The 18,990-nt window shown below is 41.4% G+C and overlaps 1 protein-coding gene across 6 annotated transcripts in view; it reads right to left on the bottom strand.

Moving 5' to 3' along the window:
* The window catches only part of PATJ (PATJ crumbs cell polarity complex component), a 138,924-nt gene that overhangs the window by 65,164 nt on the left and 54,770 nt on the right, over positions 1–18,990 (bottom strand). For all 6 annotated transcript variants that reach the window (XR_005627700.1, XM_039711657.1, XM_039711659.1 and 3 more), the window contains 5 exons: positions 17,925–17,996; positions 16,903–17,080; positions 15,954–16,064; positions 15,148–15,225; positions 11,987–12,104 (listed from right to left, as the gene is read on the bottom strand). Coding sequence is in view for 5 of the 6 variants with exons in the window: in XM_039711657.1 (XP_039567591.1) it covers positions 11,987–12,104; positions 15,148–15,225; positions 15,954–16,064; positions 16,903–17,080; positions 17,925–17,996 (557 nt within the window). In the remaining variant the exon portion in view is untranslated. The remainder of the gene's footprint in view (positions 1–11,986; positions 12,105–15,147; positions 15,226–15,953; positions 16,065–16,902; positions 17,081–17,924; positions 17,997–18,990) is intronic.

Here is an 18,990-nt window from a genome sequence, read left to right as displayed (position 1 = left end):
TTTTAGGCCTACTATGGGAATCTAAGTATTTTAAGTATATAGAGAAGGTATATAAACATTTAAGGAAATATAAAATTTATGATACATTTGGTTAATTAATTAATTACATCAGATATTGTGAAGAGCTCTCCTTCTATACTTTATATTTTTCCTAACAACATATACTGTTTGCATTTGGAGAGACATGAGAATGTAATTAAAATACAAACAACAGCTTAGTAATTAAAACCCTGCACACAAACACACCAGTTAAAATTAATACAAGAAAAAAATGCCCTTACTGCCACGTTTTCCTTTAAAACTGGGATATTTAACAGAAGCATTGTTATTCTCCTGGCAGATAATGGCGGGTCTGTGGTGATCAAACCTGTTTTTAATAGCCTCATTTCCACTTTGCCAAGGGTTCTGTCTCTGGGTTTCACACACAGCTCGTTGTGCAGTGACCTCAGAGGAGGCTCTGCCACCCCACAAACACTTCCACAATTCTCCAGCTGACAACTCTCAGCTTCACACTCCCAGCTTTTATTCGCAGGCCAGCAAAGAAAAATATCCTCTCTCAGCCCCTAACAAGTTGCTCAGGTTTGATAAGCTGTTTCCATTCCCTCTGAAGGGGTTGTGGAGAGAAAAGCTCTTTGTTTCAGGCTGCTGGGGAAAAAGGCAAAAGCTGGATTTTTACTACGGTCAGTGCTGGGTCCAGATTCCTCTCAATTCTCTGGGTGCACACATACTTTAAATGAAAAAAGCTATTCAGGAAAATTATGCTAATGGGTCAGAGTATGCTCAGATCTCTATGCAGATTGCCTTTTAAAACTTCCAGTGCGTGTTAAAAGCAGAAAGTGTTCAATTTATATGAAATGCAAAGCCAATTTAAATTAAAAAGCAGCTAAATATTAAAAAGCCGCATATCTAGCTTTTAGAGGACAGGAGGTGACAGTGAGTTCACTCATGGAAAAGACCTGACCAGCCCCACAATGCTACTCAGATGGTTTATCTCATTTTTTTCAAATTTAGGCAGTATTTATTACATCAGTATTACTATCATTAATTTTCATATGTTATATTATTATTTTAATATATTTTATCAGTATTATTTATTTTATCAGTATTTTGTTAGGTTCATACTCTGCTGTCTTCCATCAAACCAACTGCAGCTCCTCAAACATTTACAAACTACCTGACCACTTTTGAGTATCAAACTGTACTTGAGTCACCAGGCTCTGTTTAGGTACAAACCTGAGTTTCCCAATGTCACAACTTGCCTCTGATTGCTGAGGTAAAATGAAACATGAGTGAAAAATGACTGCGACACCTGGCACTGCTGCAGATTTCTGCACCTTGGAACAAAACAAATGCACCCCTACAATTCCACTGTGAGGCCCCTTCTGCTCATAAATACACAATAATAATTCTTTTTTGCTAGGTATTTCCATTTATTCAGCTCTCACGACCCAATTTCTGGTGTCTGATGTGTCAATCACAGCCCAGCACTCTGATTTCAGATCCTGTTTTAGCCCAGGAGAAGTGGAGATGAAGGAGAAGGTCCTTCCTCCCTCCTCTGCCCAAGTCAGCTCTCGTGCCCGACTCCTCCAAATCCATTCCTCCTTCCTGGAGGAGGTTTTCATTAGAGAGGATGACCAAGTGAACACTTCTTGTGTAGATAGACTCCTAAAATACAAACTTCCAGGCTGAAAACACACTGCTGGGCTATGGCTGGTATTCCAAAAGAGAAAGGCACCAACTAAACAAAGAATTCATTCAAAGGTCTCTCCTAAAATGAGACAGCAAGAGTTTTAGGAAGAATTTTCAACTGTCTCAAGTGAAATAAATTGAAATTGAAAATCAGTGGGTGCCCAGTGCTAATGAGAACAGAGATCTTTTTCCAGTGTTAGTCAGGCAGCAACCTCTGCATTTACAGCTGCCAAATTCCTGTCCCATCAGGTGGGGCAGGGGAACCCCAACAGAGGGAGGGATAACAATTCCTCTCCACACAAATCCCCCACTGAATAATCCTGTGAGATCACGAAGCAGTTGCATGCTCTCCCTAAATAAGCCATAAACCTTATTTAATCAGCTGTCCTGAGAGTCTACTGGAGAAGTTAATCAGGTTTGTGCTGCACTTATGACATCATAACACTTGATAGATTTGATTAAACAAAACAATATTTTGTATTGGAAATTCTATTCTGATTATTTTTAAGCTCTCCAAAGGACAGAGCTTGGCAGATCTGTTTTCTCTTCCACAAAAGAGTAAATTAAAAGTGCCAGGGTCAGACACCTTTCCTTCAAATAAGAGGTGCTAAGCAAGGCATTCATTTTTCTGCAGGAGAAAAATTGTATCACAAAGAAGTGAACAGAGTATTTGAAGAGATGATTTCTTTTTTTTTTTCAGTACCAAAATATGTTATTATACAACAAATAGCTTCTTTTCTAATGTATTTAACAAAATAAAGATATTAATGCATTAAGCTTTGGGCATTTTTGAAATGAAACAAATTATAATCAGGAAATTGATGATGTATGTGAGCACAGACTTGCAATATGTCAAGCTCTCTCTCTTCTTCCTTCTGGCAAAAGAAATCCATCTCCAAGGATTAATCCAGGAGGAAGAGCTAAATGGATAAACTTTACTATATTAAATACTCACTTTTTCCACTCTGACTGGAGGAGCAAATCAACTAAGAGAAAGTTAAAAAATAAACACCTGAGGGAAAAGTAAGAGTGGGGTATGGTAATTTTTACTGTAATTCTTTTTGGCTGGATATTAAATTGATTTTTTTCCCTCTTATGGAATTTAGCCATCAAATAAGATGATTCAGATGCATCCACAACTTACTCCTCAGTAATAAACACTGTCTTTAGGGTAAGCTGGAGCTCTAAGGATCCTGCTTTCTATTTTATTTTATTTTTAAATTTACAGGGCCACCTGCCCTCTGGGAACTGTGGTGTGGAGCTCCACAGGTCTCAAGATGCTTCGTGTCTCTTATGACAGATGGCCAAGCAAGACATCCAACAGATGGCAACCCACCAAAGAGATGCCAGGTCCTCCCAATGGCAGTCCAGGGGTCATGCTCCAGTGTTTATTAATTATATTTCAGTCTCTTAGTAGAAATGAAGCTTAGGTCTAATAGGGTAGCTAATTTTATTCTGTTTTTCTACAGGAACACAGCATGTGCAATCCAAGCTCCTGCGCCCAAACCTCTGGACTGGCAAAAAATCTCGTGGTGGAGCAGGGATCCCAAAGGTGCTGTAAAAAGTTCATGAAAACAGGCAGGAGAGAAATCTGATAAATACCCTGACTGGGGGAAAGGCTTCGGTGTGAGCTCACACTTTAATAAAGCCAGAGAATTCCCCCAAGGGAAGGCCTCAGGAAGGCTCCAGCCACAGGAAAAGCTCAAAGTGGAGCTCACACCTTCCTGCACACCCAGGCCAGGTGAATTTCCCACAGAAATCTGTAGGAATCCAATTTCATCCAATTTCAATCCAATTTTCAATGCAGTACTCATTGAAGCCCTCACAACATTCCCCATCCCCGTGTCCGTGTGCAAGGCCTGTCCATGCCCATCCCCATCATCCCTCCTGCACACACAAATCCTTCAGGCCCCAAAAGGCTCTGCTGAGCTCCCCATTCCCCACAAAATCCCTTCCCACCTCTTTCCCAGCCCTCACTCACAAGCTGCCCGTGCTCATCCTTGCACAGAGCTCTCCTGGCTCCCTCAATCCACCATATGATGCCTCAGGTTTTGGGTTTTCAGACTCTGAGCTGCTTCAGTGTGTGGGGCTGGGCTTCACATGAGGGGATGGGGAGCTCTGCACAGAGCAGGGACACAAAACAATTCCTGCTCCAGCTGGGCACCAAGGACAAATGATCCAAATCACTTCCACCATCCCAGGCTGCTCCAAGCCCTGTCCAACCTGGCCATGGACACTTCCAGGGATCCAGGGGCAACTTCAGAATATAACATTTCCTCCAAAAACTTTTTGGGGAAGCAGGGAGAGGGAAGCACAAGCCACGGTCTCCAAGCACTGATGAAGAAAACAGACATGCACATCACCACACTGATTATAAAAGGCTCATTATTGCTTCTGGGGCAGCAGAAAGAACCACCTGCCCTTCAGCCAGCTGCCACCTCTCCCCTAAAGCCAATATGGCCAAAGTGTTCTGAATTTGAAAATAGAGATGCTCATCTAATGCAGCCAGCACACACACACAAATATATCTACATATAGATTTCCTTCCTAATGTCTTTAGCTTGCAATCAGTTTTCAATACACACGTGGCCATTACAAGGCATAAAGAAAATTTTCACTGGTCACAGAGAAAATTCACAGCCACAGTGCACTGCAGCCAGCACACCTAGAGATAAATACTCTGGATTGCTCTTTAAATGCCACCTACCCTGATAAAGAGCAATTACACACCTGCTCAAAGTGATGACACGACAGGGAATAAGGAAGAATCAAGTCTTTAGACTGAGAAGCAAAAAATTATTTCAACTTTCTCCTGACAGTTCAAGAAGTGATTCTGGACAGCTGCCTCAATTGCTGCAATACCATGCAAAACTAGGTAATGTCTGTAAAGAATAAAATTATTGTCATTTAGCATTTTTTATATTTCCCTTCTGTTAGAGCCTTACTTCCACTAGGTATTGGGAGAGCTACTGCTTAAACCAAGCAGATCATTTTGTTACAGAGCTATTATGCAAATAATCTGCTCTGTATTCTAACTAGAAGCAATGCTGTGCTAGTCTGGGCAAGACATGAGGCACTGTGGAGTTTTCTTTTTAATTTTTTTTTTCTCTGTGCACTGGAGCAACATCATTTACGGTGGCAATGATGAAAGATATCTTCCCATCTAAAAATCAAGTTATTAGTCAAGAATATAAACACATAACCACCTTTTACGAGCCGGTGTCTGCCTTTCATTTACCTATTTAAATATTTACATCCTTTTAACATATTTTTGGTTGCAAGTCATTGCAGTGATATTAAAGAGTACTTTGGTGAGAGCAATACATAAAGACCTACTTGGATCATCCTCTCTTAGCAAGTTTGTGCCTGTGTTTACAGATTTACACCACAGACATTATCTTCTATCTGAAATTACTTATCTGTAGCACCGGAGCGAGATCAAAGATCCCAAACAACATCAGCCACCTGCACCAAGCCCCAGACAATGTAATAACCTTCTAACATCAAATCAGGGTATTTCATGCCCAGCATCTCACTGCTATTCTCTGGGTACCTGGCTGGTGTTGGAAGAAAAGATCTTACCTAAGAACAAATGCAATCTCAGGCAATATTTAAAGATTAGATTATCCTTCATTGCAAATAGCTCATTTGTTTACTATCACATTGCTTTATTCTTGCTTTGCCTCCTTCAGCCACGAAAATGCTGAATATTCAGTTTAGATTCCCAGCAGCTTTTTATTTTAGTCTAAAAACATTTACCTAACACATTCTTAACAAGCAAAGTGAAGAAAATTCAGCCATCTGTCTCTGCATTACAATAACAGTTATGGAAGAGTAGATTATTCTATACAGCAAGAAATTTAATGCTACGAATTCTTATACTTTAAGCACTGTGTGCTCCAGTCAGTTTTGTATACAAGAATGTTAAGCACTGGCACATACAGAAGCAATGATTTATAAGCAAACACAAGAGAAAATATTTTAAAGATGTTAAATGCATTCAATATTCCAATCATGCTATATGTCCATGCTTCAAACTGAAGGAAAAAAAAAAAGATCTCTGCTATTATTTTCTTTCTCCAGCACTTCGCTAGTTCTAAATTATCACTAAAAATGGTTAAAAAATGACTTGCTGGAAACAAACACGACATAGAGACAGACGTGAATCCTTACCTGGGAAACCCCCTTGTACCATTGCTGTACCAGCATGTACTCAGGAAATCTGCATTCCTGACAAACATTCAGGGCTGTAAGCAGCTCAAATCCTCATCACACACAGGCTCAGGGCTTGTCTTTCTTCTGACGACCTTGGGCCTATTTTGCTGAGATTTTTCTCTCCTTAAGGGCAAACCGTCTGTCTGTTTCTATTACGAGATGCCATCAATTATATTAATTTCAGGCTGCCCACAAGCTCCCAGTCACATCTGCCAGCAGAGGAGAGCTGCCTGTGGAAGCACGCAGGGAGCAGCAGATCCCTGGATTCCCACATCTGACCCACGGATGCTCCCAGCTGCTGTTTGTGCTCTGCCAGCATCCGAATGACATCTCCATCCCCAAACACCAGTCACCCCCAGCGTGGCTGTGTGGCTGGCAGCTGCAGGTGCCTTCCTGCTTAATGACCCACTGCATGGCAAAGGAGCAGTTAATAATCTTATTTATCTGAGCATCCTTCTTCCTGCGAGCTACAGGGGTTAAAAATTAATTTCTCTCCCACAAACGGCTTCATTAAATCCGTTGTTCTCCGATGCTGCAGTTTCCCAACACTGGTATGTGCTTGTGGCACAGGGTTTGCTTGTTTTGTTTTGGTTTTTTTTTTAATGTCAGAAAACAAAACCAATCTGTCATTATAAGCATAAAAAGGCTCAAACTTCATCATAACTTGTGTTTTGTTGAAACCCCAAACAAGCAATATTAGTTTTGCTGCAATGAATGCTGAACTGAAATGCTGAAAAGACTCAAAATCCTTAATTTAGTAATTAAAAAAAAAAGCAAAGATAAAAATCTCTCTCTGAATTTATAAACATACTTAGTTATTTTGGGAAGTCCTACTAATTCTCTTTTCCAAAAGCTACATTTAAAACAACTCAGAATACTCAGTTATTTCGTTAATATCATTAATTTGTTCGTTTTTAAAGTTCATTGTCCTTCCTTTAGAATATGTCTCACAGCACACACACAGCCATCTGTTCAGTGCATTATGTCAAGCACACAGTAAAAAACCACAAGAAGTCCAAGCTGCAATTTTACTATTACTTCATCAAAAATGTAATTTCCTCTTGCAATACTTCATCAGATGATAACTGTGCGTGTGACTCACAAAGAGAGTGAAGAAACCAGCCCAACAACAAAACCCCAAAGGAGCCCACAGCCTCAAAGTGCAGTGCCAGCACCTCCCTCACCCATCCCAGTGTGGCAGGGCAGCTCTGTGGCTCTGCCCAGCACGTTCTGGATCTGATCTCAGGGCTGCTTACAAACCCCATGTATTTGAGCTAATTATGGGTCAGAAGAAGAATGGGAAAAGAAGATTAGCAGCACAGAGTCACATTAAATAGAGATTAACACAGAGCTGAAAAATGAAAGTCTCTGCTCTGTCTGTCTAATCCTGGCTCTTGCCTGATCTAAGGAAATCCACTGTATTAAACACACTTGGTACTATATTTAAGAACATTAAATCTTGCACAATTACTACTTTTGCAATGTTTTATTTTCAAAAAGCTTGAAGCTTTTTTCCAAGCTACATCTTCCCCTGTGAGCATCATCTCTGTTTGCTGTTGATTGCAGTGACATCTATTGGAGAGGCAGTGCCTGGCTGCACGAGCTGCCTCCACTGGAGATCAACACTTTCAGCTGATCCCCCCCAAAATTAAAAGTTAGGATTGCTTTTCCTCTGTTTCAGCACAGCTTTGCACACACCAGACTCCAAACAGTGAGATTCCCAGGAATTATGAGTGGGTTGGCTTTTATTTAGTCATCTGTTAACAATCCTGGCATTTTCCCAAAGTGCTGATCCTCACGTTGCCATCCTTGCCCACAGCAGTGCACAGACACTTCCAGAGATCCTGCTCCTGCCCACCCCACCAACCTGGCCATACCTTCCTCAGAGTCTCAGCTGACCTGGATTCCTTTTTTCCCATCTTTTATTCTTCTGCTCTTATTCATCAGAGACCTCACTGGCACCTGGATGCTGCCAAAATCCTCAGGTATGTTAAGAGCTGCCCAATCCCAACCCAACCCTCCTGCACCCACAGATTTACCACAACTGGGGATCACAGAACCATGGAATGGTTTGGGTTGAATGGAGCCTTAAAGCTCACCCAACCTGGCTTTGGACACTTCCAGGGATGGGGAATCCACATCTTCTCCATGCCAGGGCCTCCCCACCCTGTGAGTCAAGAATGCAAAGTCCAAATACCAGAGAAGTTTTAAAATCTTTTGCTTTAGCAGAGAAATCACTGTTCCTCAAAAAGGCATCTTAGGAAGATAAATCATTATGCTTTCTTAGAGCTTCATTGATTTCCACATTATCTAGAGACAAAATAAGAGGAAGGGGGCATTATTATCCCCTTATTAGATACAGTTAAATATCCTTGCAGACAGGAAGTCTGAGCACTGCAGTAGCTTAGTCCATTATCCAAGCCACCTTCCACAAAGTTTTTATTACCATCTATTTTTATTATTTTGGACTTTTTTGAAACCAACCAGATCGATCTCAGTCAACTAACTGACAAAGGATTCCACTAAAGACAGAACAGCAATTGAAATGAAGTATTTCAAGTTCTTTCAACAGTTGTCCTTTCAGTAATTCTAGAATGCTTTTTCAGCTCTCTCCTGTCTAATTTACCTTTGCTGCAACTCAGTTACAAAAGCATATCCAAATTGTACAGCCAGGAATTCCCCCAAGGAAAACCTCACCAAAAATTCCATTACAAAGTGCTCTGCCCATCCATTTCCTCTGCTTCTTTTTACTACCAAGCCCTCATTATGGCAATAAGCCACCACGGGGTGCACACAAGTCCATTAGCAGGTTCTTGGAGCACACCTCCAGCCATCCCCACCCCAGGAAAACACTCCAGTACCTACTGATGCCTGCAGCACAGCTGCTCACAAGCACAAACAGCTTCTTTGTGTGCCTTCCCCTCCTTTTTTTTTGTTTTGATTTAAAAAAAATAAAAATAAAAAAAACCAACATTCACAATCCGGTGTTTTTCAGATTTGGGGAGGCTAAATGAAACTTCTTTCTCCTAAACAGGCTCTGCCACAGGCAAGCATGGGAAGGGAAAACTCCAAAATGTTTCAGCCTGGAGGATGAAGCATTTTGAAAGCTGCTTTTGCAGCAGGATGGACACGCTGCAAGTTGTGCAGAACTGCTTCCATGCACAAACTGAAAGCCTTGAAAGAGCAACCTCAAAGCAAAGAGAAAACACAACCCACACACAGCGTTAGAGCTGGGCACAGATAAAGATTTGGCAGTGCCACCAGAAGAAGGAATAAAACAAGAGGAAATACAACTTTCAACTTGCCTTCAAAATCAAGGAAAAGCCACCTAAGAACTTGGGAAATGATGCTGGAAGTACTGGGGGCGTGAAACAAAGGAGAAGCAGACCTGAAACTAAAAGGTCTTGGGTGCAAGAGTCACATCTGAAAAAAAAAACAAACCCAAACAACAAAACACCTGGAACTTTAAACTTCTTAAACCACAGAAACATAGAGGACATGTCTGGAGTTTCTAAACCAAAAACTACCTCACAGCTCTATTCCCAACAAGGATTTTCCCTCTTTGGATCAGAACCAACTCTTGGAAAGAAAAGGGGGAACATGTACAAGAAATGACTGCTTGCTCCAAACAGGAATTCAGGTTCCAGGTCAGCAATGGGAAACAGTTTCAGCAGTGGGAAAGCAGAAATAAAAGGGAGCATTGCCAAAAGGCAAGTGGGTTTAGACTTTAGGGGAAATTAAATCAACACCAAAAGGTTATTTAGCCACTGTAAGGGGAAAACAGACAAAACATGGAGACTCTGAGGCCATATGGATGGGACAGAAAGGAAAGAAAAATTCTCAAATATGGCAGGAAGACTAACAATGCTCTGCTTTCTCAGTCTGGGGAATGATGGAGGATGTGGAGACAAAAGATGAGAGGGAGGGTTGAGAGAATTGATAAGCAAGGACAAAAAATGTCAAGCAGAGCAAATAAAGTATTTCTGGAGTTTGAAAGAAATTGATGAGCAGGTTCCTGACACTGCAGCTGTGTTAATAAGAATGCTAAAAAATGAAGTAAAATCTATCAGGAGCAAAACAAGAGGAGAGGTTTAACAGCTGTCCCACCTCAAAATGCCCTCCAAAGCTTTCCATGCTGTGACAGAGATTGAGAACTCCAGGAAGCAAATAAAGGAGAGGTTATGATGTGAATTTACCTGGGCTGACACCACATCTTCCTTTTGGAAGGAACTTTATCTTCTAAATAAGGAAGACAATAAATCCAGCTTACCTGTTGATGTATTTTTAGTTAAGTTCCAAACCCAGCAGAATGGGTTGGATAAGTGGGTAAGGGACAATATGAACACACAAATGGGCAGCTCAGAAAGACAAGTTCTTGTCTGGGTTGGGATTTCTGGGAAAGGTGCTCAAGAACCAGGACAGAAGTTGTGAGCATCAAGCAATTCAAAGAAACAACACTGTGCTGGAATTTGCAGAGAAAACTTTGTTTTTCAAGTGATCACAGAACAGGGACTCAGTAAAAGGCCATTCCACAGCTGCCAAGATGCTTAATGTCATTAAGTACACTTGGATCATTTCTAACACGCTTTTTACTGCAAGGGCTGAGGCACAAACTTAGTTTAAGCTTCCTTGGCCTGTTCTTAATTTTTAAAGGAACAGAATGAGGTGAGGAAGAATATATCTCTGTTTCCCAAGATTCATGGAAAAGATGGCTACAGCAAAACATTCAACTTCAGTCAGCAGAAAGGAAAGAGAGGAGATTCCCCTGAACAGATCTGTGTGCTGCTGCCAAGTCTGGTAGGATTGATGAATTTAATATCAGCAGCAGCTTTACCTTTTCAGCTTCCAGCCTCAGCCAGCAATATCATTAGGGATGGCAGGAGAGCTAAAAAATGACCAAGTCCATGAATAAGGAATTACTTCTGTGCAAAGTATTAACTTAGGCCCAGCAAGCACTTGGATTGAGGCATATCCTAATTAGATAACTCAGGTGTCAGCCTACTTATCACCCCTATCCTTTAACTGGGAATTAGAACTTCAATAACGAGCTGGAATGAGTTTGTTACAATTGGAGCTTTACCCAGTCTGTTTGAGAGCTCAAGATGATGAGAAAAATCACTGTAGCAAAAAAAACCTCAACAAACCAAACTAAACCCCAACAAAAGCCCACACAGAATCACAGAATGTTACAGGGATGGATGGGACATTAAAGATCATCTCATTCCACGGGCAGGGGCATTTTCCACTAGACCAGGTTGGTCAAGGCCTCATCTCACCTTATGCAGATTTGGTACAAAGAAACATAAAGATTTTAAAAAAAAAAGTAACTGATTTTAGAAAGCAATTTAGGATGCCTAATTGCAAGTTCAGTATGCCTAAATATTTTATTGCAAGATAAGCTATGGATAATAATATTCCATTTAACCAAAGTTGTAATTAACCAAAGTTGTGATTCAAAAGCAGCTGGAATCTAAATCATGCTGCCAGGAGCTCTCCACTTGCACTGCTTCCCACTCCTCAGTCCCTGCCCTTCCACAGAGTGAGCATCACCACAAACCACTGCCAAACCCAAAATGGGACAACTGCAAATGAAAACAAAAAAAACCAACAAAACATGCAGAGTGCTTCAAAACCAGGGAATCCCTTCTTCAGCAGAGCACCAAAACAACAAATCAGCAGAATTCTCTTTTTAAAGGAACTTATCTTGCTTGAACAGCACTGCCTGGGATCAGCTCAGGATTTCTGGTTTTTTGCACCAGTGGTCCTCAACCTACAACTGCTGGACTACCACTGAAATCAGAGCAGTAAAACAGAACATCCCCAGGCACTGCTGACACCTCTGCCCAAGCAACTCCTCCAGACACAGCCTGGATGTTCTGGGGCTGAAAATAAACTCAGCCCCTCCTGTATCTCCTCAGGAGAGCCGAGCTCTGGGGCCTGCCTGGGGAGAAGAACCATCTAAGTTACAAACCAGGCTGAGGATTGATGCTGAGCACCACTTCCCACTGGCAATAAAAGGTTTATCAGCAGCTGATTGCGTCCCACAAACGTGATCCGGTGCAATGATTGGAGCAGTACTCACCCTCTGCACAAGCATCCTCATCCTCCTCTTCATCCAGAGCAGCCTCCTCTGCGTGGTGCCTTTCGAGGGCTCTGTAAGGAGGTGGCAGCTTCATGGGAGGTGGAGCCCCATATTTTCTCTGATGGATTCAAAGACAACGAGTTACATGTTTTGTAACCTCTGAGAACATTAAAAAATCCCACTGTGTGTGGCACTGCATGTGCACAGACACAGCACTTAATTACAATGCTAAATTCTGCAGCAAAGGTTTTTTGTGCAAGAAAGCAGAGCAAGAAGTGACACTGAACATCAAGAAAAAGAAACTAAAATACTTAAAATTGTGCATGCACATTTACTTGTTGATAAAATACTTGTGTATTGCCAAAAACATCAAAGTGTGAACATTAACAAGGGGTTAAAAGCAAACATTGAGTTATACCCAGTTTCTTATAAGCCTCCATAACAAAACTGTCTGGTGCTGATAAACATCAATTTTTAAAAATATATATAAAATAAGAACTCAGTCCTCTTAGTCCATCCATGAATATTTAAACATCACAGCCCGTCCGTGTTTTGGCGTAAATTTAATAAAGGTTTTGAATTATATCTCCCAATAAAATTCTATTACCTCACATAAATACAGGCAGCTCCTATAATGATGCATATAGCGGCGCATGGCAGGAATACAGAGCAGGCTCTGAGGCTGGAGAGGCTCTGGCTCAGCTCAGCAATTGTTTCACAGATCCAAGGAACTGGGTCCTGCCTTGCTTTGCTCCACTAAATGATGCTCAGCTGCATCCCCTGCAAGCCCACTGCTAATCCCCATCCCTAATAGCAGGATGCACTTTAGAGAGGGAACACCAGGGAGCAGATGCCATTAGAGCACCCAGAATTCCTGTAATTAATTCCTCCTGTGGCTGGGAAATATGACACAACACCCAAACACATCAAGCCCAGGATAATATTTCATTTTTTTTCACTGTGCGCAATGTAAGCTGAACCTGCGTATTGATTTTTAAATTCCTGAAGCTGAATTTGTGTAGAATGGTGCAAGTAGTGAGCTGCAATATGTGGAAAATTTGGAGAGGTAAAAATATCTGTCATCTCATCCATTTAACAGGAAAGCACTGCACTGAACACAGAAGACAACAATAAATGGAATTAATTCAATCCACCAGTAGCAGAAGAGTGCAGTGAGAGCACTTGGAAGCACAACAGCTGTTTTCCAAAAGGCTGTAACACACTTAATGGTGCCTCCTACTTTTTTCTTGAAGCCAGCACAGACAGAAGTGTGCAAAATCCAGATGATCCAGGAACCAAGGGAGGGCTTGGGTTCTGCTTTCCTGAGCAGGTAAAGATGGAAAATCTGCAGCCTCACTCTCAGCTGCCTATGACAAATGAGCCACTTTATTATTGCTGTAATTTAGTAATAACTTACAGTCTAAATGTTGACCCTTTGGCTTTTTAAGACCTTAAACTTTTGTTAGAAAGTCTGTGTGAAATTACACGAGGCACCCAGGCTTACCCAGCAGTTTTCTATGGCTCAGAGGGACAAATATCTCTTCTCTCTCCTGTCCCACTGAAAATCCAGACAAGAAAATTGTGCCTGGCTCCTCCACTGCACCACGCTTTTGTAGCAACACAGAGGCAGAAGCACAGTTTACACAGCCAACCAGCAAAATAATGCCAACATCTGGCTCGTCCACTATTGTTTTAAGTGGTTTTATAGAAATTAAAGTGCTCATTTTGAAACAAACAGATCAATAGAGGAGGATAAACGCCAACAAATCAGAGAAAAAACCCCAGCATTTGAAAAGATACAGGAAAAGGCAGGTTTTCCAGCTGGATGTGGCTGCTTTTAAACTCTTTTGTGAGTGTCTGAAGACTGGACTAGAAATATCAGTGATTCCCCATAGGGATGTGGACTAATAATCCACTAATAGCAACTCTTTCCAACTCCGAGACGGCCCCACAGAAGTGCACTACCACTGCTTTGTGAGCCCATGTTCAAAGCCAAAAAGGAGCTACATATTTATGCACTGGAGCTCTTCTATATTCCACCCACCAGTTTATAGCAGCAATAGATGAAAAAGGTCTGAAAAAGATTAGGCTCCCTCTTTAACCTCGGAACGCCGCAGAACGCGACACACCGGAGTGCTGCAGATTAAAGGCAGCACGTTGCCAGAGGATGAGAGCTTTTGAGATGAGAAATATAGATAAAAAACACACACAAGAAAAGGGGATTGTAAGTGCTTCATTGGAACTATTATCCTCTGGCATGAAAGCATGTCTTCCAACACCTTTTCTGATAACTGAGCCTCGCTGCTCCCTGTCCCTGACAGGATCTGAAAGGAGCCTTACAAAAAGTTTTGGAGGTAAAAGGGTCCTCTCAAGTACCCAACAAACACCAGAGTGCTGAGTAGGATCAAATGGAAACTTCATCCTATTTGTAGTTAAACTGCACCAGGCAAAACTTATTGTCTGCATCAATTCTGTCTCTGCTCCTGCTGCTCTCACACCCTCAAAGCACCTGAACTACACTGCTCAGTCAGGACAAATCCCACAGGAAAACACCAAGGCCATGATGGTGATACAGCTGAAAATGCAAAATTAGATTTTTCCCTTATTCCCTTATTAACACAAATTCCCTGTTTTCTACCAAACAGAGTTTTTTCTCTTTTAAAAGAGAAACTTCTCTGCTGTGCAGTAACTGCCTCACAATTAGCTGAGCAGCCACAGACCCCTGGGTCATTTCCTCATTTTGCACAGCTGTGGGAAATGCAGGAGACTCTGTGGATTTCATCATCCCTCAAGGTGATTTCACTGGATTCCAGGCAGCCTCACACTGAGGATATTATTTGTGTACATGTTGCCACTGCTCTGTTTCTGCTGAACAAAGGGAATCAATTTGCCTCCACACGGAGCAAACCAGGTACTTCAGACAGATGACAGTGAGGAGCTGTGCTAAGTACAGGGTTTCAGCACCCAGCAGACACCCACAGAATAAATGTCAGAATATTTGGCAGGAATTTGGCAAAAAGTCGTAGAATCAAAGATATTTCAACAAAACACTTCAAATTTAATTTCAGACTTGGGAGGAAGCTTATCACAGAGTTAGAATACATGCTATTATACCATCTGATTTAGTAAAACCTGGGTACAGCACTGAATGGAATAAATACCTTATCACTCTTATTTTCTTTGTCTGCATCCTGATCTTTGCTGACTTTGATTCCCTTAGTCTGGGCAGGAGAAACCACCTGAAAACCAATGTAACATTGCCCACATTAGAGAGAGAATTGTATCTGCAAAACAAACATCCAAAATCAGCTCCTGACAACAACAAAGCTCCCCTCTGCACTCTGCCCAGTGTGAAAGGGCACTGCAGTGCAGTCTATAAATTACACTTTTTCAGTGGATTTACTGAAGTACATTCTTACATCAAAAGTCTGGAGTTTCTGTGTGTACTTCAGGCAGGTAGAATTGTGTATTTGCTCTTACTAAGACTTAAAAAAGTTTCTTGCCTTGGCCTCAAAGATGAGGAGATGCCTCAAATCTCCTGGAAATTAACTTGCTCCCAGGTAACTGTTTCAGGTCCCTCTGGTGACACACTCCACAAGGAGCTGCTGGTGTGAATCTGACTAATTTTAATTCCAGCTTTGCTCCTCTGGATAACAGAGTTTATTTCTAGATTATGAAATATGGGCAAATTAAAATGCACAGGGCCAGACTCTTACTACACAGGTGGGAGAGTTGAATTAACACCTAGTCAACAGATTTATATCTACTCCATGTAAATTAGACAAATGAGGTTTCCAATTAGACCAGAGAAGTAATCAATCGATCAATTGGTCTGTAACTGACTGAAAGGATCCATCCTTGGACACAAAAGTTGATAGAACTGGCTGAAAGGAGTTTAGCCAAGTTTAAAATAAGATGCATGTTATGCATTTACTAAGTTTTGGAACAAAAATAGAAATAAACTTACTTTTGGTACATTAGCCAGGCTCTGGACTACAAACACCACAGGATTTCCTGCATTCTTGATGGCATCTACTGCTTCCTTGTGGGTGGCATTTTGTAGGTCCACCCCAGAAACCTGACAAACAGTGTTTATTTTTATTAGGTACAGAGTCATTACAAGGCATCACACACACTTGCAGGAGATTAGTGTATCTGAGGAAGGCATCAAAAACAGTCAAGAGTAATTATTTGTAAAGTATGTTTCGATGATGGCTTAAAGAAAAGTGTATTACTTGGTATTCATAATTAAAAGATGGCCATATGTTGCCCAAACCAATTCTTCTAGATAAAAACATAAGGAATAAGATTGTTAGAGTGTTACATAACATTAGATCTAACTCTTTCAGTTTTACCTGTTTGTAAACTAAACCTGAACAGCACTATCAGCTTGGCACCCCAGATTCTGAAGTATTAATTTGGAGAAAAATGAGTAAAAAAAATCAACCAGAGGTGAGAGGCAAGAATGACATTTTCGCCCACAGCACCTGCCAGAATCAGGGATTTATCCCAAACAGTGGTTATCAGTTAACCACTCTAAATCCACACACGCACAAAATAACAGCCCATAATTCAGTATGAACACTCTGTGTCCTTGTATATATTTAATTTATGCCCACAGATATGCTGTAACTTATTCCTCATTTGTACAGGAGGAGGACACTCCCATTTTTTTCACTTCCCCCTCAGACACCAGGACACATCTTTTCTTAAATACAGAGGAGAAAGTTAAAAGAGCTCCATAGTCAGACCTTAAAAGAAAAAGAAACACCACCAGAACTTTCCTTTGGTTTTCAAAACAAAGTGTGGTCAATACCTCATGAAGTGGTGGCAGTATTTTGTTCCTCTCTCCACCCAAAGCTGTTTGAGACAATTTTTGTTTCTTAGACTAAAAAGGAAGGTTTATCTGCATTTACCTCAAGTATTTTATCTCCAGTTTTTAAAGCCCTTGTTCTTCCTGCTGGGCTGTCTTCCAAAACTTGTTTGATAAAGATCCCTTTAAGTTCTTCTCCATTCTTCAGGCGCTTTATGACAGTTTGTCCACCAACAATGCTGATTCCAAGAGACACCTCAGGGTCTCTGAAGATCTCAACACTGAAAAAAACATGTGGTAGTTTCAAGAGCTTCAAACAATTTTTTTTTTTAAAACTACAAATGCAAAGCCTTAAATAAATGTAAGCTCCTGGTCTTTCAAGAAGATTTAACAGAGTAAAGGGATAAAGTCAGAAGCCTGAGAATGCTCTCAACAGAGCTGACTTTGCACCCTGAGCAGATCTCACCCCACAAAAAGACCAAATTCTGCTGCCAGTCCATGCCCACTGGGCAGAGGCTTTTATTTCAGAGAAAGTCAGATATTCAAGTAAATACTCATCCCCTTTCAGCTTGAGCAAAGTGCCTGGGAATGGGAAGCCCTGCAAGAGGCACGTTAGACAAATAATGAAGTATTTCATACCACTTTCTGAACACTGACTTCAGTGCACATTCATCAGCTCAAGCAGGAACTTTCTCATCATATTTTACTCGGGACCATAAAAACAGCTCACCTAAAAATGTTAACAATACAACAAGGATGTGGCTAAAAAGGTTGGCTTGGCAATTTGGAATGCTGCCATGGGGGTTTAGCAGGGAACCCCTGGAAAGGGAGACAGCCCAGCACTGTGTGCATTTATAATGGTTATTAAATGAGCAAGAACTTGTAGGTCATCCACAACCTAAACCAGCCAAGCTCTCCCAAGTCAGCTGTATAAATAGAAGGCAGAATTCTGCTGAACATCTGTTAAAAATTCCCTGTCTTCAGGAAAGCCCAAGGTACACAGGTACCCTAAAGTTATGGGCAGAGGAGGAGAGGAAAAAAAAACACCCAAGAAGAACTAATGTGGCTCACAGAAAAAAAGACATGAGGTAAATGGGAAGGAAAAATAAGATTATATGAACATACATCCGTGGTGGTCCCCAGTGGCTGAAGTTTGGAGTTTCTTCTCCTTCTCCTTCTTCTCTCTCGGGTAATTCACTAATTTGGGGCACAGGGGAGGGGAGGAATAAAAAATAAAAGAGGCATCACCCATGCCAGGTCACAATTCCTCACATATTTTGTATCTGGCAATGAGACAGCAACACCTTCTCACACTGCCCAGTTTAAAGCAAATGTACAGAGTCAACAGACCAGACAGGAATTTTTGTATTTAGGTTTAAATGTACTTAAGGAATGCTCCAGAAATAAACATGATGGGCAGACCAAATTTATAAGCTGCTCTGTGATACACAAATCTGCACTGCATTTACTCATTGGAAATGATTATTTAGGCAATTAACATTTACTTTCTGATAAATATGCTGTGATGCTTGGAGAGGGATATAAACATGCCAAAACCAGTAAGCAGATCATGATCCAAGTGGGAGAACAGATCCTGTGTGTTCCATTAAACCCTACAGAACAATCCTCTCACCTTATTGTTGAGCTGCTTGCCCTCTGAGAGAGGATTTTAGATGAAATTAGGGGAGTACTGAGGACTGGAATCAACAGGCCCCAAAAGCTCCACTACCCACTGACCCCAAACTGGTGGGGGAAGACTGGGACAGATAAAGCAAGTATCCACAGCAATGCCAGCTCAAGGTTCCTCAGCACCACTAAAGTTTCTTGCAGAGGTCTGAGAGCCCTGAGTGAATTCTGTTCTTCCCAAAAGGAAGAACAAAGGGGAGGGAGAACCAGGAGGAGAGCTCCTTAAGGAGCCATGAGTAAAGGCTACATCCCTCTCCTCCAGGCCACCTCCACACTCCCCTCACTGCAGTGCTGGCAGAGCCACTTGCACACTTCTGTCCCAATATTCAAGGGAGGAAACATGGGAAGTGTTCAGGTTTTAACCCAAACTGCCTCTCCTGTGAAAGCTACAGGCCTCTGTCTCTGTCTGAGCATTCCACACAGCCTTTAATCATGATTCAGCTGAGTAAAGCAAGGGCACTGTTAAGATTATTAAATCAATGTCTTTCAAAACCTGAAATCTTCC

The sequence above is a fragment of the Passer montanus genome, unplaced genomic scaffold, assembly GCF_014805655.1.
Source record: "Passer montanus isolate IOZ18808 unplaced genomic scaffold, ASM1480565v1 scaffold25, whole genome shotgun sequence".
NCBI lineage: Eukaryota > Metazoa > Chordata > Aves > Passeriformes > Passeridae > Passer > Passer montanus.
The sequence above is the reverse complement of the archived record's forward strand: the minus strand, read 5'-3'. Positions and strand labels throughout refer to the sequence as shown.